The sequence below is a fragment of the Mugil cephalus genome, chromosome 6, assembly GCF_022458985.1.
Source record: "Mugil cephalus isolate CIBA_MC_2020 chromosome 6, CIBA_Mcephalus_1.1, whole genome shotgun sequence".
Classification (NCBI taxonomy): Eukaryota; Metazoa; Chordata; class Actinopteri; order Mugiliformes; family Mugilidae; genus Mugil; species Mugil cephalus.
Genome location: NC_061775.1, coordinates 5,068,269 through 5,094,812, shown reverse-complemented (window position 1 = coordinate 5,094,812; position 26,544 = coordinate 5,068,269). Strand labels below are relative to the sequence as shown.

Below are 26,544 nucleotides of genomic sequence, written 5' to 3'. Positions count from 1 at the left end.
GGAGCTATGTTGCAGCAGCAGATAGGATGAAAACATTTATACCAGTCTCTTGTATTCAAGAACTATTCAATCAAGCATAGAGAGGGGACATCCAAATTCAATGATATGTTTAGAAAACATCAGGTCAAGTTAACAGGGGAAAAATATTTGGGCTACTTATCGACACAGAGGTCTGGGAAGAAACTGTTAGGTGCTGGTTCACCATAGTTCAAGACATGGAGACAAGACTGGTAGCATTCAAAATATTGAATAGAAATTGTTGGACCTCAGTAAAAATGTCAAAGTTAGTGCTCAGGGAATTGAGAAGGAAAGGGGGGCGCTGGTTAACATGTTATATGAAGGTGACATGGTGCACAACCTCTGGACTGCTATCATCCAATCTATTAATGATGTTCTGAAAACAGAGTTCAGGAAAGGTCCAGCATTATGTATGTTGGGTATTCTGCCAAGAAAGTCTGGCCCGTCCTCACAGATGTTTTCATGGATCACACTAGGGCTCGTAACAGGAAACGGGTTTATCTTAAGACACTGAAAGTCAAAAATAAGTTTTAAGGAATGAAGATGAGATGAACTTACCAAGATATGCCTTTTTGTTTGTTTATTTATTTTTTATTTTTTTAATATTATGGATGTTTAATTAAACTAAATGGAAGTCTATTGGGCATTTCTGGCCACAAAGGTGTCCAGAGGGAGTGCAATCAATTTATTTTATTGCTAATACTTTACATATCCAGGACCATCCACCTACTGTTGAGTTTTCTGTGGGGTTTTCTGTTTGTTTGTTTCTTGTACAAAATAATGAAATATTTTGTATCATTAGACTGGCATTTAAATTGTTTAAATGTGGAAATCCTATTGAAAATGTGGTCATTTTGGACGAATCCGAAGCTGTTTAAGAGATTTATCTAAAAGAAGTCTAAAAAAAAATATTGATGAATGATGATTTTATGGCTGTTTCTTTGCGTGCTTATGATTTTTCCACAAAGGTGTCCAGAGGGTAGTACATTTGAAGAGACCACAAGGGATATAGATGGCTATGTATGCTTTAATGCAGCACCTACGTGTCCTCAAAAGTCAAAATGACAAATGAATGTTGGTACCCCTGAAATGTAGCCTTGGAGGGCCCAGACACTTCATAGGGTACAAGTTGCCTACACACCATACAAATATCATCTAACTGGGCATCCTATAAAAATAAAGTAAACAAATAAATAAAATACACAAATTATACTCATGTTTCTATAATGGGATGATTATAAAAAATGTTGTGTGTTGCAACTATCCCAGTACCATCGCTCTTAGCTTGCTGTATTGCCATACTGTTTTAAAGGCAAAGTCCATCATGTTTTGCCTGGGAAACTACAGTTTAATGTAACATAGCATAATATGATTTTATTGCACTACAAAATATTTTCTAAATCAAAAAATTCACCTAATTAACAACTCTAATATTTGTTCTAGTTTTATTTACATTGCACAGTAATGACTGGCTACCAGTTAAGCCATTTTCACAAACCCTGACGTTCAATGCACCATCTGTTGCGATACTTACAAGCCACCAAATGAGGGCAGTCAACGCAAGCTAGAACCTGGGAACTGGAAATCAATTATTCCTGCATGCATGCCTTTCTCCCAGCTTCTTGATTGAACCCAAAGGGTCCAGATTAAATTTGTGGCTTTGAAAGATTACCTTTGTTTAAGCGTGTCAATGCGTACATGAATGTCCACAGCCACTGAAACACTATCTGGCTTCTTTTTACACCTATCAAAAATTCATAAATGACACGGAAAGAGCAACATCTGTGTTATGTAAAGACTAAATGTCATATCCATATTTAGCTCTTTATAATGAGGCAGACTTATTAATTTTCTGAGAAAATTCCACAGTGCCTTGTTAGTCTTTTTTCCTCTACGGAAAATAGAGGAGGTGCTGGACTGAGTGAATAGTACAGATGAAAAGGGGGCTGTGTGATTGAGGGGAGGGGAAACATTATTGGTACATTCAAAGATGAGACAGGAGATAAAAATGCAAAGATGGTTTTAATGAGTCTGCCATGTGGGGAAAAAGATTGTATCTTGTTTGATATAGGGATTTTTTTTTTTTTTTTTAGGGAACAGCGGTGGAAAAACCAGCATGCTGTCTGAACAAGATCTCTGTCAGTTTAACGAAGAAATGGATTCAATTCTCATAAAAATAGACCGTTGACACAAGGAACACTATCCTCACAATATACAGTATGAACCTTAATTCTGTGAGAGGTTTCTGAAGAATCCTCTTCTCTTAGTGGCAGATAATTGTTTTAGGGTCTGGTAAAGTGTGAATGAGGTCCAAAATGCATAGAGGAGTTAAGAAGAATTTTAGCCCCGCAAAACCTCTGTTTGGAGAGAAAACTCTATGTTGACTGATGAAAGTTAGTGATCCTAGCCTTAAATTTACTGCTTCTCCACTATAATTGTCTTAAATTGGACTGCAGGGAGCTGAAAGATTTGCAGTCACACTCGGATTGCGCCTTCAGATACACCTTGTGACTGTTTTTGATTGCCCTCGACGTTCCTTCAAGTCTTGACCCAGTGCTTGGAGAACTCCAAGCAGGCGAGACGGGGAAACCTTGAAGGTCTTGTTGATGTTTGTGGTGATAGTGGTAGGGGTTGGATTCTGTCTTGATGACCTCATCCAGTCTCCCCCCCGTGGGAGAAAGTGAGCTCATGGGTGTCATAAAGAAAGAAGCTTTTACGGTCTTTTAACAGACTTAGATGGGTCTTATATCGACTGTAGCACACAATCCCATTTACCAGACAGGACGTTAGATAATGTGACATCTGTGGGAGGGTGAAAGAGAGCAAAAATGGATCAAGCAAAGCGGATGAAACTGAAAAAAGCTTTATTTCTCTATCAGATGGGACAGGCCTCAGTGCTTCTCTCATTTTGTCTGTGTGATATGGAGACTTTTTGTAGAAACTACACCACTGTTCCTGCTGTCCCAGAGAATGAAGGGATTTCCCTATTCCACCATTTACAACTAAGCAGATATCTAATAGTTATTCACTCCTCAGACTCTCTTGCAGTTAGCTGTTCTTTGAGGGGTTCCCCACGAAGGCAAAAACATAAAAAAAAAAAAAACAACGATCTTAACAGAAGCTATAACGTGAATTCTCCAGTGATGTCATGTGAATAAATAATGCACCTCTTTCGTGCGAGCTGATTTTCTTTCCCCCTGTAAAAAGAATCATCTCTTCATCTGTTCTTCGCATTACATCTGTTGGGGCCGTGAAAGAGAAAGCATCTCTTGTTGCAGCCTGTGTGATGTGCAGATATTTCAATGAATGAACGGTCGGCTGACTGCGAAAGAGAACAGGAGGATATTCCGCTGGGACTGAAGCGCCTCCCCTTTAATCGCTCGGTTGAGTTTGCCTCGGAGCTGGAGTCCTCTCTTCACTCACACATTTGCCGTCAGTCGTTGGAGGAACTCTGGTGGATATCAGAGCTCTTGTGTTGCGGTAGGAAGGCAGTCGCTTTTCGTTTCTGCTGTCCTTTTGTGGAATAAGAATCATAAGAAGCGGAAGGTTGTGCCACTTTTTTGTGGCGTTTTATTGTCATCGACATGAAGAAACACGGGGTGAAGCATCCAAAGTGGCTGAAGGACTGAACTGGCTTGGTAAGTGATTGTGCTTTCGGAGCGCAGCGCTCTCTGACGTTTAAAACCCAGCGTATTTTGGTCATAATTATTTTTGTTAGTAAGTTTATTTCCAGCTTGCATTTTTAAAACCAACTGTTTGTCAAAACTAAACTTGCTGTAGCCCATTTTATATTACTAAAGAGAAGTTATTAATGCATTTAAATTTGCCTACTCTTAGAATTTTTTTTCCCCGATTACCATTTCATTTCTCTTCCAGTTTCTATCTGCTCGTCTATATCAACATGTTAATGTTGGACTTTATTGCATGGGTGTGAAATGTAATTGCAGCCTTTGGGCAAAGTCCAGATGCCAGACGTTATTGCTCCCTGCGTAAAACAAAAGGAGTGCGTAAAGCCCAGCTGTCGGTGTAGTTTAATGACACATGAGTGAATGTAAAAGCACACGAATTCTGGGTTTGTGATCAGGAGGACGTAGTTCCACGCAAATATTATTAGAGATTCAGGACCTGTGGATTAAGCGTGGTACACTTTGGACTGTCTTATTCTTATCAGGGGGAAAAAAAATGTAAAAAAAACAAAAAACAAACAAACAATAAAACTCGCAAGTGTAAAGCATTTCATTGTGGAGTAATAACCTTGGATCTTTCCCTGCTTGTCCCCTGCAGTCTCCTGCTCTTACTCCACCACACACCAACACCTCAAAAAGCTGAGATGGCCAAGTGGCTGAAAGACTACCTGAGCTTTGGGAGGAAAGTGCCTCCTCAGCCGCCCACACCAGACTACACAGAGAGCGAGATCCTCAAAGCATATCGGCTCCAGAGGGACCTTGATTTCGAGGATCCCTACGAGGACTCAGAAAACAGGTCCAGGGGAGAGTCTGGGACTTCGGACCCTGCCACACCGGTGTATGGATCTCCTATGAAGTCACCCAGTGTGGACGTGAAATCTCCTAAACACAGGCTGATCAAAGTGGACTCCCAGGAACTGGGCCGCACCAAGATCCTCCTCAGTGCCATCTCTTTAGAGAACCAGCAAGAGCCTGTAAGTTCCTCAGCACTCTCTGTGTGTGCACAAAGAGTATGTGATGACACACAGATTTTTTTTTTTTATGTGGCCACTCTCCTGTAAAGGGTGGTGAGCAGGAGGGATGAAAGGAAAGCAAGTGAAGGAGAAAACCCTCTTCTCTCTCTCATTCCATTTTCATCTTGGTGACAGCTTTATTGATCAGACTCCAGAAGCAAGTAACTGGTAATGTGTGTCACAAATATGCCTTGTTTGCATAAATCACATTACATCCCATGCGCCACATAAATTCGCTGCCATTGGAAGGAAAGAATTGTTGATGGCTTGAGCGGACCATCGAGGCAGAGAGGGTCACAGTCCCTTGAGTTTATGTCCTTCCATAAATAATAAATGGGGTTTGGTTTTGCAAGCTGAGAGAGACCCCCGCACGAGCACATGTTAGGGTCCATATACTGTATGCCGTATAGCGATGTGTCAGGGGCCACAGGGAGGTATAATTTATTCTTTGGTGCTGTTTGTGTCATCAGCGCTGCTTTCCTTTCAGAGCACTCCGCATGTTGTTGTGCAGAAAACCTACTGAGAACAAATGAGGCAGATGTTGAGAGAGCCACTGGAGCTGAGGCAAAGGTTTTTACAAGGAAATGTTCTACACATTAACTCGGCTCACATATGCTGAGTAAGTTAGGGACTATTTCAGGGTTTTCATCACAGCAGTTAAATCTATGACTCCACTCGTGGAAAATGCTACAAGTGCGAAAGTCTTGAAGTGGATTGAAATAATAGTCTTAACCGGAGTCAATAGCTCCCCTCTCTAGCCCGCTCGCCTCACGCTCTCATTAATTTCCCAGGGTCTGTGGGAACATCCGCACTCTAATTAACATTGCAGATTCCTGTGCATCGATAGATAACCTGTTACAGACTCAACATGGGATTAGGATGTAATTTTGCGAGGGCATGTGTGCGTTTAGGCGGAATGTGAGTGGCGAGCCTTTCAGTAACAGTTTCCTTTGACAGAGAGTGAGAGACAAAAGACATGCATGTTTCTAGGCAGGAGCACGTGTGTGTTCGTATGTGCCTCATGACCATATGGTTGCCTATGTAGCTGTCACTGCGCCAGACGACCACTGTTTTCCACCTGTGCTTGCATGAAAGAACAAATGCCACCAACCAGAAATCACCCTCTTTAATCTTTGTCCTCTCTTCCTCCTGCCAAAATATGCATCAACCTCCAACAGGATGATTTTTTTGCTCCACTGCATTTTGCTTTATAGTGAAAACAAAGATACCGAACGCATTTTTCAAGGGTTTTAAGAGAAAAATATATTGTACACCTGCTAAATTCTGTTCACACACGATACACGCTAAAGGTGCAAGATTGTTTCATGGAGGGATGATGATACAAAGTGCTTTGTCTGTGATCAGACATATATTTAATATGCTATTCAGTGAGAATCTGATTACTTGTTCAGAGTGTCGCACAGCTGTCCTCCCAGGTCTTGATGAGCTATTGTCTGAGCAGCCGGAAAAACAGACAGTTTTTCCAGGATGCTTAAATTGAAGTGTTTCATGTTCAGCTCTTACAAAATGCTTCCATGAGATATGAGAATGCTCGATCACTGCCTATCCTTGGAGATTAAGCCTCTTTTTCCACGTGTCCTCAAGACATAACATTTCCCCAAGGGTTTGCAATCAATTTGTTTAATGTTCTGTAACAAAGTTCTTCCTTATGAGTAAGTGTGCGTTGTTTCTTGTAGGTGGTGCCATCCGCTCCATTGGCAGGGGACACAGATTATTCTGACCCATTTGACGCTCGACTGGACCACCGAACAGATCCAGATATAGGACCTGTTCCCGGCGAGAATAACGGCTACATGGAACCGTACGAGGCCCAGAGGGTCATAACGGGTCAGTGGACTCCTAATGCTCTAATCTCAGCAGCTTTTACTACTTCCTTTTTGTTGGCATTTATCCTCACAGATAATGGGTCCATATATCCACACAAATAATTTAAAAGTAAAATTGCCAGCATACTCTGAAGGTAAGTGCAGTTCCTAAGGGTTGAATTTAGACCTCTTACTTAAAAGTCAGGTGTTGCATTTCAAGCAAATTAAATCATGAATAAAATATGCTCCTTTTCCATGAAGCAATATCATCACTGATCTCAGCAGTTTCTTTGATGAACAAAATCAAGATGATCGATGCCATCACCTTTTTTTATTACTCATATTACTCTGTAGTGAGGGATTCTTGCCTTTAGAGGATATTGCAGATATTAGCGTTAAATGCTGTGTTATCAGTCCCCTCCAGTGTGTTTTAGATCACCAAAGCTGAATCAGCTCTCAGCCTTACAAAATGTGCCTTTAAAAAGTCTATTTACTCTCCATTCTCCGGCCCCTCTCCCCCATGCGATTTTCTCCCACATCGTCTAGCTCACATCTATCGTTTTCCATTTGTCTCTCCTCCCATTACATCTCTCTCTGCCCCTTTCCCCCTGCTCTGTCCCAGTCATTTAGTGTAAAAGCCTGCCCCCTCCGCTTTCTCCATTTCTCTATCTCTCTTCATCTCGAGGGCTCTCCTCGGCCCTTAGGGGAGTCTGGCTGTCACTCCAGTCTGTCCTTTACTATATTTTATGCCTTGTCCTCTCTTCCTTGTCCCCCGTGCTGCTCTTTTGTTTGTCAAATGAAGCTTATAATATCAGACGATAATGAATGGAGCAACCCTTCCTTTGCCCAAACTGAGTGGCCTTGAAAAAAATCTTTTGCCACCACAGCTGGATGGAGCCATTAGATACACAGTAGTGATGGCGGAGAACGTGGCAAAGCATTGTCACAGTTCTTTCATTGACTTTGAACCTGTCACTACAGGACTGCTTTTGTCTGTCTGTCTGTCTGTCTGTATGTCTGTCTGTCTGTCTGTCTGTCTGTCCATCTTATTGTGGTGTAGCTCATTAAAAAAAGCAGCTGAGCAGTGAAGCCGTATTTGAAAGTGGAATAGTAATAACTGTGTCACCCTTAAAGACTGTCTTGAAAGGGTGTTTTTCTTTTTCTTTTCAAACATCTTCAATGCTTATACCTCCCAAGCAGCTGTGTTTGAACTCAGTTATGATTCTTCACTTGTTAGGTTCATGAGAATACACTGTAAAGACTGGTCTCCCACTGACATCCCTACATCTGCATGCCTAAACACTCCACAGCCTGCCCTCCTTACCTTCAATCTTTGGGCTCTGTTTCTCTGTCATATTCCTATTTTCCTGCCCCACCCCTCGCTCTCTTTTTCCTCACTCACGTTTCATGTGAATTTGTCATTTTATTTCCTCCCTGCCTGTAGTTATCTCCCTTCCTTCATCTTTTCCATCTCCGGGCTGCTGCGACACCACGGGTTCCCAGCACAGGTAGAGCAGCATTCAGCCCTGCTGTGCTTCTGTCTCAATGACTTAACATCAAACGCTGACAGACCCCAACCCCTCCACCCCCCTGCCTTGTCCTTCCCTCGCGTCAGCCTCCTCCTCCCCTTGTTTCCTTGTTGCCTTCCTTTCCCCTTCCTGCTCCTCACTCCACCACATCCTCCCCTCCTCTCTCTCTCCCGTCTCTGCCTTGCTCCTCCTCCCTCCACTTCCCCTCCACCCTCTTCATCATAACCTCACGGCCTATCCCCAGGGTCTCCCACTTGGTCGCCATGGTGATTACAGGGCCGCCCAATAGCTGTGTCTTGTCGTGTGAAGGTTAAAGTTTTTTCACTGCCTCTCACCAGTGAGCCTTTCCATTTAGTCCCATTCCTTTCTCACGTGAGTGCACCTTTTTTTTTTTGCAAGATTTCCCTTTTTTTTTTTTTTTTATTCCATAGATTTATTTTTTTAAGGTACATTTTTTAATTCAACATATGAAATGCTCAACGTGTGTTTGGTGTGGCTGCAGCTTAGAATCTCCCATTGATGCTTTTAGAAATCAGATTTCATCCTCCTGCTTGCATTAATAACCTTAAAGCCTTTATCGCTGACTCCACATAACAGTTGCAGGTGCTGAGAAGCATTTGTTGGTTGGATCCCACAGAGAAAATGATGAAAATGTTAACAAGGGATGGCTGATGCTGTTATGAGCCACGCTAGATTGCTACTGGGATTCAGTTTGGACAAGGGGGGGTGGGTTGTCTACCGTGTTGCTACTCAGCATCTAGCCCAAGGCCTCGTTAAGTCCCCCCATATGAGATTCTGAGCCTACGGCAAGCTGTGCAAACATAATTTGCCTCTCTCCTCTAATTCTAGTAATGTCAGAGCTCAACAGGCTTTTTGTTTAAATTTGTAATGGAGAATAACGTCAGCCTTGCGTTCAGGCGAACCTCACGGCAACTATTATTTTCTTAAATTATCTGTGCCGACTGATGCCACGTCAGACACATGCATGCACGTGTTTATTTATGGATATTTGTTATTCTGTATATTCTTCAACAGAGCTGCAGCGCGGTCCAGGTGGAGGACGGGTGCGGGGAGGCGTGCAGCTCTATGACACCCCTTATGACGACGAGCGAGGCCAGGGCTTGGGTTTGGTGTATGGAGAACCTCAGGAGGAGGGCAAAGAGAGCAGCAGGCTGCCGCAAGATGATGAGAGACCGGCTGATGAGTATGATCAACCCTGGGAATGGAAAAAGGATCACATCTCTAAAGCTTTTGCAGGTATACAGAAGGGTTATTTTAGTATTTTCAGAGTAAAGTCAACAAAAACTAAGGTTAGAACTCGACTGACAAAGGCAGACAATCAATAAACTCCCAGTAAACCTGGCTGGATGACTAGTTTCTAATCTAGACTGTGAGCTGGCTTGATCACAGATCTGAATACATTTTAGACGGTAATTAGGCAAATATAGCTAGGAATCAAGCTTCAATTTATATTTAAATGCCTACTTGGGTAGCGGTTGATGAGTTTGAAGACACACTAAATCACAGCATTTTCTGACAAATTCCTCATATTTTTCACTTCTAAGAGCCTCACGCTGCCAGGCTCAATCAATACTCACAGGCTGCCAGAATAAAAAGTTTTCAGACAAAAGCCCACGTATTGGCAATCATCCATTGTATTAAACCGTCTGAGCAAAACAATGATTCCCTACTAGCTTCAAATAAGAGCCCCTAGAGCCTCGGACCGTGCAGTCTGAACAAGAAAATGTCTCCCACAGTACGTCTCAAAGGGGAATAATTTAATAGATTTAGTGAAAATGGTTAAGACTGAGTTTAAGCTGTGTCCTCTCTAAAGGTCAGAGCTTAGGATCACGTACCGTAGTATTTGACCCCCATCGTTACATCCAGAATACCTTGGATGCATGAAACTGATGTTAAATCGGTTTCGAGTTCTGTGACCTTCATTGCCTCGGGTCAACCTACCCACATCTGTCTTTCTACATTTAAGCACTTTCTGGTGACTATTGATTTCTTGTTCTCACACATGTGACTGTCCAGTCACAACAACCTCTGTGAAGCTCATTAGACGTGACAGAGGTGTCTTTATGTGCGAGGGAGGATTATATGTTAAAGAGCACTGGAAAAACAGGAAAGGCGAGTGTAATTATATATGTGTTTCCTGTCCTAGTATTGTATGCAGTATTTTTCAAATAATTGGCATAATGCAATAATTACTTTTTAAAAATTGCACTTGCATTGCATATCCCATAGCAGCGCACATCCCATTACATTCCATTTACCGAATTTAATTAGAGAGAGAGGGTGAAGGTAAAAAGGCACGGGACTGATAGATCATTTAGGAGTGGATCAGTGTAAGGTATGCTGGGCCAAGTCAGCTTAATTGAGCTGCATCTCCAAGTCACCACGGTCAAGGTGATGGTATAATAAATCAGCCTTGGCTCGTCCTGGCTCCCGCTCCATCCCCACTCTTATCCCTCCTTTCGCTGCTGTGTGTACCCCTCCCTCTTTTCTCACTTAATTACATGCCTATATGTGCGAGACTGATCCAGAGCTAATCAGCAAGTTATGGTCAGCAGTGTGCACCATTCTCAGAGTACGCACACATTCACACACACAGACATATCCATTCACCCCGTGTTCACGCTCAAATCACAGAAGAGACGCCGTAACTTATTTGAGAGGGAAGATCATTTTAAAAGGAGGGTGCATGGCAGTTAATTTAAAAGCTAATATCACCTCTCGCCTACTTAGTAGTCATTCCCGCTTTATCTGTCATTTTCCTCTTCTACAGCTTTTCTTCTTAGTGCCACTTACACTATGCACTCCTGCGGAGGAGCGCTTACAGCACTGTTAGAGAGAGCAGCGGAGGAAAACGCTTGTGCAGCTTGAGTTGTCTGACCCCTTGTTTTTTCCATTTGGAGTCAGCACTCTGCGCTGGCGTGCTGTCTGTCTGAGCAGACCAAAGCACTGGAGTGTAAACACACAAACAGTATTTTCCATTCTCACATTTAATCCATATTCCCAGACCCTCTCCGCGTTGCTAGGCACAGCCAGCGAGGAGGATGGAGCAGAAAAAGAGCGAGATGAAAACGAGGGAAAGAAAGAAAAAAAAAGAGATGGGGAGAGAATGATTGGGAGAGGGAAATGCATAGAAAGGCTGCTGGATGACACCAGCCGGGGACAAATGGAAAGGGACGTTCAAGGTTACGGTATGTTTGGGGGGCAGCTTGCTGGATGTTTGTGGAGGCCCAGCACTCCGGTGGGGGGGGTGGGGGGGGTGAGGAGTACAGTATTAATGGTCGGGGGGCTGTGGCGAGGTGAGCCACGCGGAGGGGAGGTGGAGTCAGGGCCATTGTGGCAGGGTGCAATCAGTCATCTGCTAACACAGGCACACTGACTCACACATGGACACACAATCTTCGGAGCGGTGACAAGGCTCTCCCTTCAGCCCTCCCTCCCTGCAGATGTGACACACTCACTCAGATAACCTGCTACGAGGGGGCAAAGGGGGTCATCACGATCTGCCAGCAGCCCTTCATCATCACCTACTCGCAGGAGAATGCACTCACACACACACACACACACACACACACACACACACACACACACACACACACACACACACACACACATACACACACACACGTGTGGAGCTTCAACAAGGTTCCCCAGCTCTGATTATCAAATGCAGGCACCTATTTTAAGGGCGAGAAGAGGTTGTGTGTACGTTGGCACAAATGAGTGTATGAGTATGATTGCTGGTGCATATTGTGTGTGGATTTACGTGCGCTGCATGCATGCAAGAGCTTCTCAACAGAAATTCCCTGATTATGATTTTCACTGCTGGTCCATGCTTAAATGTGAGAGCCTGGGTGAATGTGGGATGCTGTGGCTGTTATTCGAAGGGTATCAAACTTGTTGTCTAACGCATTTGACTTATTTTTCACTGGAAGTCCACTTCAGCCAATTCTGGCTTCCACTGCCTGCGGTGTGGGACATGACAGGCCTCTCTCAGTCCAGTGGATTTTAATTATAATGTTGGAAAGCTGTCACCAGTCACCACCATCTAGCTCCAATTACAGCAGTCATTAATTCCTAGAAGTTAATAGACAGTCCGACGGTAAGATATTGGCTGGGCAGTCATTTAGCATTATTAGTGAACTAATGAAAGGCGCAATCTTATTACCTCTCTTATGGCCACACCTAATGAACAGACGCGTGGGTGTTTTAGGTATTTCATGTATTAGAGTTTTATAGTTTTATAGTCTGCAGTAGTAAGTTGGAGCTATCTGATGCCAATGATGGCTCAGTAAAGAAGCAGGGACACGATGGGAGAGAGCCACAGATCAATTGGAAATCTGGATGGGGAAGGTGAATGAATAACATTGCCACCCCTAGCAATTACTGTTATGGTGCCATTGAGCAAAGCACTTATCCTCCACTTGTTCCAGTGCAGCTGCTCATTAGGCTACAGCAAAAGTCTGTGGCTGTGCAGACAAGCTCCTCAGTGTGAACATATGCGTCATAAAAGCAAGATGTTCTGCTTTATAGAAAGTACATAATAATAACTTTTATTTAAAAGGTAAAAAAAAAAGAAGAAATTTCCATTTCTGTTGCACAAAGCAAATTTTAACGTTTACATTCGCATTTGCATGAATGTCACACTGGTACAGTAAATATTTTTATTTTAAATGTCTTATGAAGCTACGTAGAGGCTCCATCAATTTAGTAGCTAGACCACCAACTTGGTCCGGACTGAAATAGCTCAACAACTGCCATGAAAGTTAGTACCAACATGAGGTTTGGTTCTTCCAGGTTTGCCTTGACATTAATGGATTTCACTCAGGATGATTTTAATGATCCAAATGACCTTTTACCTTGTCCTCTATCTATCATCTTGTAGGAATTTTTAGTTTGTCTCTATCATACATCAACTATATGCTGCATCCCCATGGTAGTGTTGCCGTTCTAAGCATGCATGTTCGTTGATGTTTGTGTTTAGCTCAAAGCATTGCTGTTCCAAACTAGCAAGGATGTCGCCTTCACTGAAAGGTGGGAGATGCAAAGTTGTTTAAATAAAAGTATAATAACATACATTTCATAGTCTTTTACTATGCATAGTAATGAAAGAAAAATATTAGAATCCTTTGAAAAAAAAAAAAAAGCTCATTCCTGACTGTATACTCGTAGCCATGGATATTTTTGTTGTTTATTAATTAAATATTAAGGGAGTGGAAATAAATGATCATTTGATGTGTTTTACAACATTACTGTAAATTGAACTGTAGGCTGTATGCCGATTGGTTGATAGAACGTTAAGGTGTTGAGACACCTTAACGTGTGTGACTGGATATAAGCGCTCTGACAAGACATGGTTCCTCCTCCAAGTATTTGTGTCCCTGCAGGCACTAACCTGTATATTTGTGCACATGCAGACAAATATGCGAGCAAGGGGGGAAAAAAAGGAAAAGGAAAATGAGATTTCCACTTCTTGGATTGATGCTGCTCTGTATTGCTCTAAGGAGGCCCTGGGGGCATCTGACCAGCCTCTTCATCAATTTACTGGCACGGTAGAATTCTGCACTCTCTCTCTCTATCTCTCCCGTCCCTTCTCTCTTTCCTGTCACTTGCTGATTCCCTCTCTCCTTCCTCAACCTGAACCTTTAGTGACATTAATGAAAAGACATGTCCTTTGTGTACCCTCTTCATTGTCCAGTGTGAGAGATGGAGTCGTGATGATAGAAGTAGAGTAGGGCAGGACAGGAGAGGAGAAGAGCAAGGGAATATGGGAAGACACATAATGCCCCACTTAGAGGGGAAATAGGTGAAAGAGGAGTGATGAAGAGAGAGGGATGTTCAGCTCGGAGAGGAGAGAGTGCTGTGATTCCACAGGGGGATGGATAGAATTACTGTCTGTAAAATTGGTACAACAGTCAAATCAAAGAAATAGGTGATACGTTTTTTTGATTAAAATCAAGATCAAGTGGATCAACTGCATGAAAGGGTAAATTGTGTGAAGGCATTTTCCCTTTCCTGGCACAAGGCGGTAATTGTCAGTTCTTAACGAGGAATGTTTGGTCCCAGAAGAAGGTCTTTGTGTGCAGAGAGATGAGGGGATGCCAGGGCTGTTTGAAAAACAGATGTGTTCATTAATGGACCTAATGAAGCTGCTTTATCGTCTTTGTCTTCCCCCCCTTAATTATGAGGACACAGAAAACAGCTGTTGCGCTTGAGAAGTCAGTCATCTGTCACCCAAGGCGACGCGCCCTCTGTGCAACACTAAACAGAAAATGTAGTCTGTTCACTCCATCCCCCTCAGACAATTTCTGGTAATTGTTAGCAGGTAGTAGAGGCACCAGGCATGTGAGATTTGGCACCAATTGACCACCGATTGCTGGCACCTGTTTGGTTTAATATGGGAGAAAAATGCCTCTATTGTTTCAGCATTGTTTTTCTACTTCAAATTTATCTGCTCACATGTAAGTGTGCCTCAGTTTCAAGCTTCATTGTCTGCTATTGATGGACAAAGAAAAGCAATTCAGCCTTGTGTGGATGACAGATCCACAGGTTCCCATTTGAAGTGTATGGAAGCCAGATGTTCCCTGCTAGCAAATGAGTGACATAGTGTGAGTGTGAGTGTGTGTGTGCGTGTGTGTGTGGGTTATAACTCAGTCTTTTGCTATCAAAATGAGAACTCGGATACGTCTGTGTTAGACCCTGTTCAGACACAGTATTAACCTGACTGTTAAAAACACAAGTTTCTAGCATAAAGTACACGTGTCCACCTCTGGCATTAAAATGCATATCTGGTTGCCTTCTGAGCCACCACTTGAGATGCAATCGCATTGTTGTGCTCTGTACGCAAATTAACGCTCTCATCCTTTGGGGCGCAGTAGAATATTGTGCAAACAGCTTCTGTATCCAAACAATGGATAATTACTTAGCATGTTCCAGAGCCCAGAACAGTGCTGTTTGTTGTGTGTGCAATGTAGCATGGTGGCACAATACAAATTGTGGACGTACTGACTAGTGAAGTCTCTCTCTCACTCACTGGAAGCATGCACATTGAGTTAATATTTATTCATTTTTCTCCTTACTTGACATCAGTTATTTCTGAGACCAGGACAAAGCTCAAACCCTGTAAGCCTGCCCATATGGAGAGGTGCACTGTTGCATTGTTTGCATCAGTGAAAGAAAAATCTTATAAAGGGAAATAATAGTCCGTCAGTAGTCATTATTGAGAAAGTCTATAATTTAACCTCCCACAGGTACTTGAACACATCGCTAATTAATGTCATGTCAATGCAGTTTTTGTGATACAATTAAATTCAGTCTACTTAATCTTTTACCATCACTCCTCCTCTTATAATAGAATAACATATAATATAATGATATTCAATATGTTCAGTGTTAATTGTTGTTTAGTTTCAATTATTATTTAGTTCCATAGTGGTAGTACTTCCATAGTGTTTTTTGAACAAATTAATAAATCGGCACAGATGCATCATGTATTCACACTTCTAAAGCACACATTGGACAGAGTGGCCCAGACCTCCTTGAAAATGTAGTCTGAGTGATTGGTTCTAAAATACATCCTCACTGCATCTGTTTTACACCTATACATTAAGATGACTACTTGTGAGCTGATTGCTCAAAACTCAAGTTATTCAAGTCTTAGTGCGTATTTTGAGCTTTTTGCAGCACTGAGCGCTGACCTTCTTGTTAGATTGGCAGTGTGTGGCCCCTGTTTGTGCCCTCATTCATTGGTTTACATTTGGGTCACCGTTTTTAATAACCACCTTTTCTAAGGTGGTTTCCAAGATTCCGAAAGGTATTTCTAACCAACTGGGTGAAAATGTATATTCCTCCTGTTTTTTTACTCGTTTCTCATGATGTAGCTGAAATGCATGCTAATGCAAGAGGAGTACAAACTCCTAGTTGAGAAGCAGACACCCCGAATACAGGCGATATTAGCATAAATATATGTGAGAACTTATTTCTCCTGTGCCTGAAGGTAACAACATGGAAACGGGAGTTTTAAAATAATGAGATCTTTGCACTTATGCTAACTAGCAGCACAGTTATCTGCATATCACACCAAATCCATGAGCTATAAAATTAATCTGCAGGGACTGAGCAGTCAGCCACACATACATGCATGTACAATATCTTTGAATGTCTCCTGTCCACTCTGTCTGATGTGTTATGACTTGTCTGTTGTGTCTGGCCACTATTTGATGTTTTGGTGAGTGTGTGCATGTCTAGTTTTTCTATTTTTTTCTACTGAAATATAGAGATTATTCAGTTTTTTGGTACATTTTCACTCAGTTTTTTGGTAACTCAAGGGCACTTGACTTGATATTTCAGTATCAATAAAGATTTGATGCTGGACCTTAGGAAGCAGACCTCTGCTGGGTTGAATTGTATGATCCAACCAGGGGCCGGTTTAGGACTGAGATAAAAGGGAAATCGTTTTCATTCACTTCACTCAATCTATGTCTAACAGTTGTTGTTGCCGATAGTGCTCGGTCAAACCCACTCATCATAAGTAATAGCTTGCCACAGGGCTCTCTTCTTGGTCCATTACTATTCACACTTTACATAAATAACACCGTCCCTCCTAGACCTTCATTTCATGCAGATGACACAATTTTACATGCCCCAGGCTCCATCCCATCCAGTGATCTGACTTGTTTTTATTTATCTGACTACTCATGTTTGATATTTTCATGTCTCTTGGAAATGGGATATCAGTCTCATTCGGTCTACCTCATTAAGCAACTATATGAATTATGATCAATAATTAGCAATATCCTGGAACAAAACACCATGTGCCTTGTTTAAGGTTGTTGTAAGTCGATCAAGTAAAGTGAAAGTGATTAAACAGAGAAGCTATTGTTTTGACTCATCAGAGAATGGACATGGGTCTTTTGAGGGTGTTTGGATTTGGAGACCAGATCAACGCCTTGTGCCTTTTTTCATGTTTTTTGAGTTGTTCCCAAACTGTTTGTGTGTGTGTCTGTGTCAGGTTGCATGAAGCTACCATCAAGGAGTGTCATTGCTATGGGGTGGGGGGGTGTGTTTTGGTCTAGGTGGGTGGTACATGTCTAAGTAACATCCACATGAATGAATGTCAGGTCCAATAGTTTCCCAGCAGAACATTGAATTGATGGTCAATGTTATTTACTTCTCCTGTCAGTGGTCATAGTGTTATGCCGACTGGCTTGTAAATACAAGGATAAGACATTTCATTTTTATGTTTTTTTGTGTGTGTGTGTTTTAAGAATACTAGACAAAATGAGTAGCTAAGACGGCCATCAGCCAACCAAATACTAAAGGAGAGGAATCTTGATGGAATTTTCTCTTCCATCGGTGGCACACCACACACCACTACTTGAGCTTATCTCTTATATCTCCGATAAATTGCCTTGGCGCCTCCATTTTCTTTTTCTTTCTTTTCTTGTTACCCTTCAGTTGATTTTGTGTGCTTCTCATTTAAACCCTTCTCCCATTCCATGCACCTCTCGCAGTACTGCTTGACAATTAGAGGTGTGAAATGTGATGTGGTAGTGAGCTGACAGGCAGCAGAGTGTGGCAACGGTGGTGTTTGGTGGTGTCAGGTGTGTATGTGTTTTTGTGTACGTGGACCTGTGTGTTCGCGTGCATGTCTCCCATTGAGGGGTGCCAGGCCACGCTTTAATCCTGGCTTCGGCGGAGGTGCTGCCCGCTCCAGATGGGGCCATTGTACTGCGCCATGCATCAATAATTCACAGAGAGCCAGAGAAAGTGGCGGAGTGTGTCTGCCTGCTCAATAATTAACCAGGGAGGGAGAGAGGCATGTATGTACAGCCTGGGTCGCTCTCAAAATGCCCATTCAAATGGCCTTTGATGTCGCGGGCCTGGGGGGGTCTTTGGATTTGTCGGCTCATTAAGATGTCACCCCTCTATTCCTTTTATTTGTTTTGTAATCCGTTCCGTTTTTTTTTTTTTGTGCAGTGAGTGGGAGCTGAACTTACAGTATGACACTGGCAAAATGCGTGCGTGCGTGTCTGTGTATGTAAGGCTGCAGTAATGACTGTTACAGTAGAGGGTTGGCTACCATGGTATATAATGAGCTATTTTCAGTCCCTGTGCACCTTCTGCTGCTCCCCTGCTGTCGGCAGGGCAGTGAATGGAGCATTATTTTGCCCCCACACACAGCACTGAGAGTTGAAATGCATATTCGTGTTTTCATTGTACCTAATTCTGAAGGAACAGTTTTTTTGTTTTGTTTTGTTTTGTTTTTACAGTGGATTGTGCAAATCTCTATAAATAACTCACCCCCTGACTTCAGTTCTTTGCTCCCTGCCTTGCCTTCTTTAGTTTCATTTCCCATTATAAATTACAGTAAATATAGGCTGTGAAACATTAGGGCTTTTTTCACTTTTGTGATGAAGCAAGGAGACAACAGTTAACCTCTCTTGACAGGAGGTATAGCTAAAGCTAGCTGGTTTCATGACACCAAACCACCGTCAGCTCCACACATCGCCTCCCTCACTCTCGACGGGGCTTCCCTTTCTTCCACTTCTCGCTTCTTCACACTCCATTCTCCTCCTCCTTAATCATCACCACTTCTCTCACCTATCTTACTTTTTAGTTAACTGCATTCAGATCCATCTGCTGTTTTCTTCCTCCTCTTTCTCTCACCTCCTCCCCGCTCCCCCCTCCCGCTCTATTAGAAATGAGGGAGTTGTCGGAGTTGCCCTGGCCTGCCCCGGTGGGTCAGCTGGAGGAGGAGCCCCCCGTCAGAGAGCAAGGTGACCTCTCACCCCGAACACCACCCGTCCCCCCCTCCTTTCCCTTCTGTTATCAATACAAACACACATATGCGGTTTCCCTGACCTCCACGACCCAGGCTGTTGTTCTGCATCTGCTCTGTCTCCAACCCTGAACCCTAAGTGGCCTGTAGCTGCAGCACCTGCATCAGTCCCTGCCTGTTGCAGTCACTGAATGTGGTGTTTAAGGTTTAAAACACTCTTCTCTTCATATTCTCCTCTTGCAACAACCTTGCATGATAGCCCCCTGCAAATGTGGATGTCTGCAATGTCCACGTCGGAATTGTTGCAAATTCTCCAGATCTCATAAAACAGACAAAGACAAATAATAGTTACAGTCCACATCAAGGAATATTAAGTGTCTGCTACGAAGCATTCACATGCAGCAGCAGAGGCTGTCAGAGAAGAAGCCAACTTCCCGTCTCTGTCTGTCCTCCTGGACTCATAAAAACGTTGCTGACGGTAAATGTGATGATGCTGTTAGTTTTGTTTTTGTCAGACCCAGACCTGCTGTCCTGCCGTGTGACCTATCCATGAGAGGTCTCACTGAGAGCTTTAATCCTGTTTGATCACACTGTTGTGTAAATAACGTGACTCACTTTTTCTGTCCCCGCCTGCCAACAGTGCAGTTTGAAGGCGCAGAGTGGGACCGTTCCTCGTCGCCCACAGAGCGGCTGCGTCCTCCGGGGCCCAGGTCCAGCCCGCTGGCAGGAGGGGGGGTGAAGTTTCGAATGCCGCATGAAGCCCTCACAATGGTCGGGGAGAGAGTAGACCCAACTCTGCCTCTGGAGAAGCAGGTGTATGTATGCCGTCTTCTGTTAATAACATGAAAAATCGAGCTTACGTGACAATAGCCACGTAGAATTGAATCAGATTAAAAGGTGGTGGTGATGGTTCATGTTAAGTGTACTTGTTGCTATGAATGTAATTACCTTAAATATAATACCAGAGGAGGATCACTTACAGTTGTACTGGTCATAGCAACAGCACTGTACTAACAACACTGTGGAATATTCAGTATTTAAACATGGTTCAATCAAAGTACAGCAAGGAGTACGGTGCTATTTATAGAGATGTGTTAAAGCAGACATTTTGTCTGGAGCGAGTCTGGTGTGAGTTATGATGTGTAAACGCATCAAACAAACATTCATTATGCGATTATTTGTGCATGTAAATTCAATTAGCGAAGGCTGTAAATGTCCCTGCATTGCTGCCACGCACACATCATTTATCACACATGGTTATGAAAGCGGTTTTGAATATTTGTGGGAGAACAAGGCCGTAGACCCCACATAAAAGCCGAAGCCTCTTTTGTTACACGGCTTTGATCTATCAGAAGGCCTTGGACACATTAAAATAAAACGGTTATGTGTTTCAGCTAAGCAGCACTCACCAGAGCTTACAGAAATGTAAAAGGTTAGAATGAGAACTAATTAAGTCAGAACATTAAAAACACACATTTACTTTGGTCTTAATTTCAGACATCATTGGTGTAATTTATTTGCTGTTGCTGCACACATAAAGGGCGGTTTTACTAATGAAATCCAAGCACACGACACCTCTTAAGCACAGATACACATTCACACACACACGGGACACACTATTTTGCACTCACAGACACATGCGTGTGTACAAAATCAATTGAGAATTCCAGTTGATTATTATGCTCCATTAGTCCCTGAGGGGAGTTTTACGATTTGTGGTTTATTTTAACCCTGTTTTAGACAGAAACAAAGCATCACTGCCAACCTGTCTTCTGATACCATCAAGAAATGGCTGCATAATACTCTGTAATGACTTTGCTAATCCCCTGAAAAAAAGTATGATTTGATTTGATGTGAAATACCTTAATTATTAGATAATTATGGGTTAGACATATATGTACCTCTAAGATGAATTGTCTCTTAACCTTGTTGCAGCAAGTAGCATGCTGGTCATACTGCTGCTACCGTTTACTGATCGGAATTAAATCACTGTTGTGTTCATGTGAAATACAATGTAAATATATGTGCCAATCAGACATAACATAATGACCACTGACAGAAGACACACAATATTAGGAAGGTGATCATAATGTTTTGCCTGATTGGTGTATTTCTACCATTATGTCATCATTGTACCAGCGGCCATTGTTACAACCTGTAGATCTAATCTGATACCATATATCAGGAATCAAACCGCTAACATAATGCTACAGAGTTTTCTATCCAGAGTCAACATCCAGTACCAAAAGGTGATAAAGATGTTCTATGTCGGTGCTTCAGGCCACCGCTTTTGCCGTGTCTTATCTTGTCTATGTGTGTGCTCAATCAGCTGGTACCACGGTTCGCTGTCACGTTCGGAGGCGGAGTCGCTGCTAACGCTGTGTAAAGAGTGCAGCTACCTGGTGAGGAACAGTCAGACCACTCGCTCCGATTACTCCCTGTCCCTACGGTAAGACACCAACGCAGGCTTAAAACAAGTGGTGACGTTCCCGGGCAATTTTTAATATTCTCAAATTTTCAAACAGCTTTTCAATTTAATTACGCATTTCTCATTATATTTGATGCGCGGGACAAGCAGAGTGTGTGCAAAGTGAAGCCACCTTGAGCTACTGATCTCAGTTGCAGTCTCTCACACCTCTCCATCTGTCTCTCCCTCTTTCCATTCCCCTCCACCATCACCTCCATTTAGGATCACTGCCGCACTGCTCCCTCTCCCGATACTCATTTGCAGGGCACAATATTGCTTATCTGGTCAAATCTCTCTCTTGTAATTACTACCACCATCCATTGTCCCAGCCTCACACCGTTCCACCGCCATCACTCTGTCCTCTTACCATCCTTCCCTCTCGCTTTGGCCTTCCTACTTGGCCCCAGCGGGCCCCCTAAGTGGTAATCAGGCAGGTAGAGCACACTTCAGTGCACGCATCATCCTCCACATAATCACTAATGAATATGAATTACCTTCTGGGGGACACACAAGAAGGGAATTAGGCAGGCAAGGAGGAGAGGGAGGAGGAGAGAGAGGGGAGGGGAGCCGCTGTGTTGTGCTGACATATAAACAAGTTCATGCATTACTCATTTACATGAGCGGAGTGGGTTTGACACACACACGCACATTTGCTCAAGCAACAAGGTCAGTACTGGCACTGGCTCCCCAGCTGTCAGCTACAAAATCTGTTGACCTTAACTCTGTTTTGGTGGTTTAGGAGTAGAAACTGGCCTTCGTTGAAGTAGACCTTCAGAATCTACACAGTATAAAAGATGCTGTAACTTTAGGTTTAGTGCAGACTTCCCCTAATATTGTACTCAAATGTGGCTGAGATCTGAGAATGTTAAAGAGAAAAGTCAGCCTGACACAGTTTTATAAAGCTGAACACTGGTTAGACTGAACACTGCCGGAAGGCAAGATGAAGGTGAACATTAAAACCTATAAAGACTTATCCCATTTAAATAATTTCACTTGCTTTGACAGCTCTTACTTTACATACTTGAGCACACACACAAGTTTTCTGTGCAGTAAATGATGTTTACAAGCATGTCTGGTGCCCTGACCTTTGGTCTTAGCCCCAGATCTTCTTGATCTTCTTGGTTTGGTGCTGTTTGTAATGCTATCTGTGTTATCTCCTACGCTGTGTCACGTGTGTTCCATTTCTGTTGTTCACAAATCTAAATCATTTTCTTTCGAAAATTTTACTAAAATGGTTTAGTAAAACCATTTCAGCCTTCAGCCTTCCAGTCAGGCGAGCTACGGATACTTTAATTTTTTGCATTTCATCTCCAAGTACAGTTTTTCTTTTGTAATCCTGTCTGTTGCCTTGTATCAGCTCAGATAGCCAAAACTGCTGAAATCAGGCCAAGGCTCTAATAATACCAGTTTCCTCATTGTAGATAGAAAAGAAGCAGCAGTTCAGTCCCTACTGAGTGTTTTGGCTAGCTGATGCTGACACACTGTCATGATGCCAACATAGCCTTCAGAAAGGACCCGAAGTGTAATGCACACCATCTAAATTTTGTGGGAGAAAATGCAGCATTGTTGTTATCTGTCCTTGTGAATGTCAACCACACCTACTGTTAGATTACACAGACATCTGAACAATGGAAGGAATGACTGATGGAGGGTGTTTAATGGAAATTAAATAAGAGTCATCCCTAAGTGAGTCAGCGCTGACTTAAACCAACATGTATTATGAACAAACAGTGGTAGGTTCTACTGTACTATTACAGAGTCCCCAAAACAAGCAGGACCGGATGAGAGCACAGTGTCAACTCTGAACAGGCTGTTTTAGAGTCTGTGTGTGCGTTTTTGGTTTCACTACTCTTCAAACTTTAATTTGGTTTACTAGAACAATGAAAATTATGGTGACCGATTTCAGCCCTTGTCTTTCCCTCTGCTTCTATAATTAGACACACATCATGATCGGCTGGCTGCCTCTTAAAGGAGAAGTGCTGTTGTGGCTGCTAGCTTTTAAAGGGGAGGTGTGGCTCTCTCGGCAAAGCCACTTTCACGGTCCAGAGGATTTGTCTTTCTCTCCCATGGGTTGTTACACTACTCATCCATCATAATGTCCCTCCATTCCTAAATTGTGACATGATGTTAAATGTTGGTCAGAATCATGTTGTCAAAGTAAAGGAAAAAGACGGGAACGTTAATCCAGGCTGTCACTTACACTGTCATTAAGTGACAAAATGTGTGGTTGGTTGTATATTTTATGTGCCCCACATTTGATGTCATTGCTCTTTTCTTTCCTACGCTTCTGTCTCTCTTTCATATGGGATCTCTCCTACTCTCTTGCCTCTTTCGTCTCCTTGCTCAACTGTTTTTTTCTTTCTCACAGAAGCTGCCAGGGCTTCATGCACATGAAGTTCACCCAGTGTAAAGATGGAAAGTACGTGCTGGGACAGAACAGCCCGCCTTTTGACACCATCCCAGAGGTCATCCACTTTTACACCACGCACAAACTCCCAATCCGAGGTGCCGAGCACCTGTCCCTGCTGTTCCCTGTGCTGGTGCAGACACTCTGACTGAACGGGTCCTCCGGGATTTCATCATGAGCGGACACTTGACACAAAACATGAATGTTTGACAGCATCTCCCCCGCAGAATGATGGTGCTCTCATCTTGATTGATTGGACTACTTTTGATGATTCAACTGCTGGGAGGCTAATGTCCTCGCCCACCACTGCTGTTGTACCTGTGCCAAGTGTCTCTAACATCGGGGAGATCAGTTCACATGACATGTAATACCTGAACTTTGCTGTAACTCCGCTGTCTCATCTCTCTGCTAACCCAGCGGCCCTGACTTTAGGACATCTAAAATTCTCCTGTTCTGTTCATTCCTTTGACAGCTGATGGATGTGCAGTGGACATCAGCAGAGCTGGGAGAAAGTCTGTATATTCTACATCTACTGATGCCCCAGTTTACAGAAGACTGAGATTAAATTATTGCTGTTCCACAAAAACACCTCATCAACACTGTTAAAAAAAAATATTGCTGTTGTTAGGTGAAAACCTTCATATTGTGCTGATTTTTCATGTTTATACCGGGATCAATAAATTCAATTGTACTGTATGAGATGAGATACCTTTTTCATCCTCAGGCTATGGAAGCCCTTTTGTAAATGTTGCAAACGTCATGCTGCAAAAGAAGAGCTATTTTCAAAGATAAAAAGGTTTTTACCAACAGCAGTTATATTTCCAACGCCTTTCTACACAAAGCCACGCCTGTTCATTTCCATCCCGTCAGTTCTTCTTCTATTGTTCGCTGAAGATTCGCTCAACACATCTCCATGTTACTTGATGAATGTTCTTCATAAGCAACAGAAAAGCTGTGCTGTGCCGGTACTTGTGTTGACCTTCCTGGTACCTTTATTTCTTGTTGCTTGCCTGTGTTGCATTTGATGGACTGTGTAGGGTTTGTTCAAAGCAACCTGTCACTGCTGTTATTGTCTTTTGACCAACTAAAAGATAAGATAAGCTTGGAATCTGAGCTGTAGGCTATATATATGACAAAGAGACTGAACACTAAAGCAAACTCTCAAACTTTATGAATGTTGGCTCCGTTTTCACACTTCCTACGTTTTTGATCACAGATTTTCGGCTGGCTAAGTCATCGCAAAGCTGGTTGGTGATTCGTATTTGAATTAAACGCCTGCCATCTGGAATGGGTTCCCATGTCTGCAGCCTGGTTGCGACGTTGTGTGGTGTAAACTGGTTTGAGGAAAGAGACAACCAAATGCATTTATGACCAATGAAATGGGAAATGTAAGGTGTTGTTTCTTTATCTAAGCGTCCATAAAAGTAAAAGGCGTCAGAAGTGCTTCCAACTTCTGTGCAACCTGTGAGTGATTGCAACACAGTGTGACTTTATAGGGTTACACGTAGTAGCCTTCTAAGGGCTGGAAAGCACTAATTTAGGTTTTAAAAAATAATAATTTTATTTAAAAAGGAAACACTTCCAAAATAATCTGATTGAAAGCACTGATGATCAAGTGTTATACAATAGAATCTTTTGCAGCTTAGAGAAGAGGAAAAGAGGCACAAAGGACTTGGCAAGGTTGCGTGCTTCACATACTCAAACACACACACACACGCACACACACATTTGCTTTCCTTCATCCATTAACAGCAGGGTTGGGAGGGAGAGGGTGAGGACTGGGGGGGTGAGGTGTGGCTGAGGAGGGGTGAGGCAGCCCTCATTATTTGGGCTGCGCTGCAGTGAAAAGCGCTGGGATTGCTTTCATTACCGAGCCAAATGAAATAGCAGAGGCTGATTACCCGCGTGACGGAGAGAGGAGACGAGCTGGATCACTCTCTATTGGGGGGAAAGAGCGAAGGGTGGGAGGGAGGAGGAAGAGGAGGCGGAGCTGGAGGGATGAGAGGGAGACGCCGGATGGCTGTACTTCCCCAACAAGACTCCAAACAAGTGTGTGTGTGTGTGTGTGTGTGTGTGTGTGTGTGTGTGTGTGTGTGTGTGTGTGTGTGTGCACGCATGCACGCATGGGAGTTTGTGACTGTAAGAATGAGAATGTGACATGGAGGGGGGCTGTTATACTCCCATTTTTCAAACAAGCCTCCCTGGGGAGGAATATGAATAATAATGACAGTGGCAATGCACCATGTAAATATCAAACAAATATCATGCTCATATTTCTCTAGCTTTTGTCTATCTGCTGGCTTGTTACTGCTTTTGAGAGTGTTTCTGTTGCTATATTATATCAGACTGAAGCATGCCTTGTATCAGGCTGTATTTTTATGAGCGTTTGTGTAGGTTGGAACAAATGGCACCGTCCCTCAGTATTATACAATGACTCTCTGTGTTTGTATATGTAATTGTATAGTTGCTCTGCGCTCCAGTGTGTGTGTGTGTGTGTGTGTGTGTGTGTGTGTGTGTGTGCGTGCGTGCGTGTGGGACATCAGAATGTGTGTAATGTCAGATGTGGTGGGTGTCGGCGATTACGCGGTGACGGCAGCTGTTAATCCATCAGATAAGCTTGGAGGAATGAACACCTGTGATCGCCGCAGAGCCAGGCAACAGACAACTGCATAGCACTGGCGCACACACGCAACACACAAGTGCATGCAAAAAAAAATATAAAGTATAAATGGAAGATTCATTTTGTCACCAATGATATTTGGATATGTCACAGTAGGAAGAGCAGAGGTAATGAATTAGC

At 43.0% G+C, this 26,544-nt stretch overlaps 1 protein-coding gene across 2 annotated transcripts; it reads left to right on the top strand.

Annotated features, from left to right (window-relative positions):
• The first annotated feature begins 3,271 nt into the window (after positions 1 to 3,271).
• On the top strand, positions 3,272 to 24,915 carry shdb (Src homology 2 domain containing transforming protein D, b). 2 transcript variants are annotated; one of them, XM_047587485.1, is made up of 8 exons: positions 3,272 to 3,656; positions 4,303 to 4,678; positions 6,415 to 6,565; positions 9,108 to 9,329; positions 18,791 to 18,868; positions 19,511 to 19,685; positions 21,200 to 21,319; positions 23,706 to 24,915. In XM_047587485.1, the coding sequence occupies exons 2-8, from the start codon at positions 4,349 to 4,351 to the stop codon at positions 23,890 to 23,892; spliced, it is 1,263 nt and encodes a 420-aa protein (XP_047443441.1). In that variant the 5' UTR covers positions 3,272 to 3,656; positions 4,303 to 4,348; the 3' UTR covers positions 23,893 to 24,915. The 2 variants fall into 2 exon arrangements, with proteins under 2 accessions (XP_047443441.1, XP_047443442.1); XM_047587486.1 differs by lacking the exon at positions 18,791 to 18,868 and having other exon boundaries at positions 3,286 to 3,656.
• Positions 24,916 to 26,544: the final 1,629 nt, after the last annotated feature.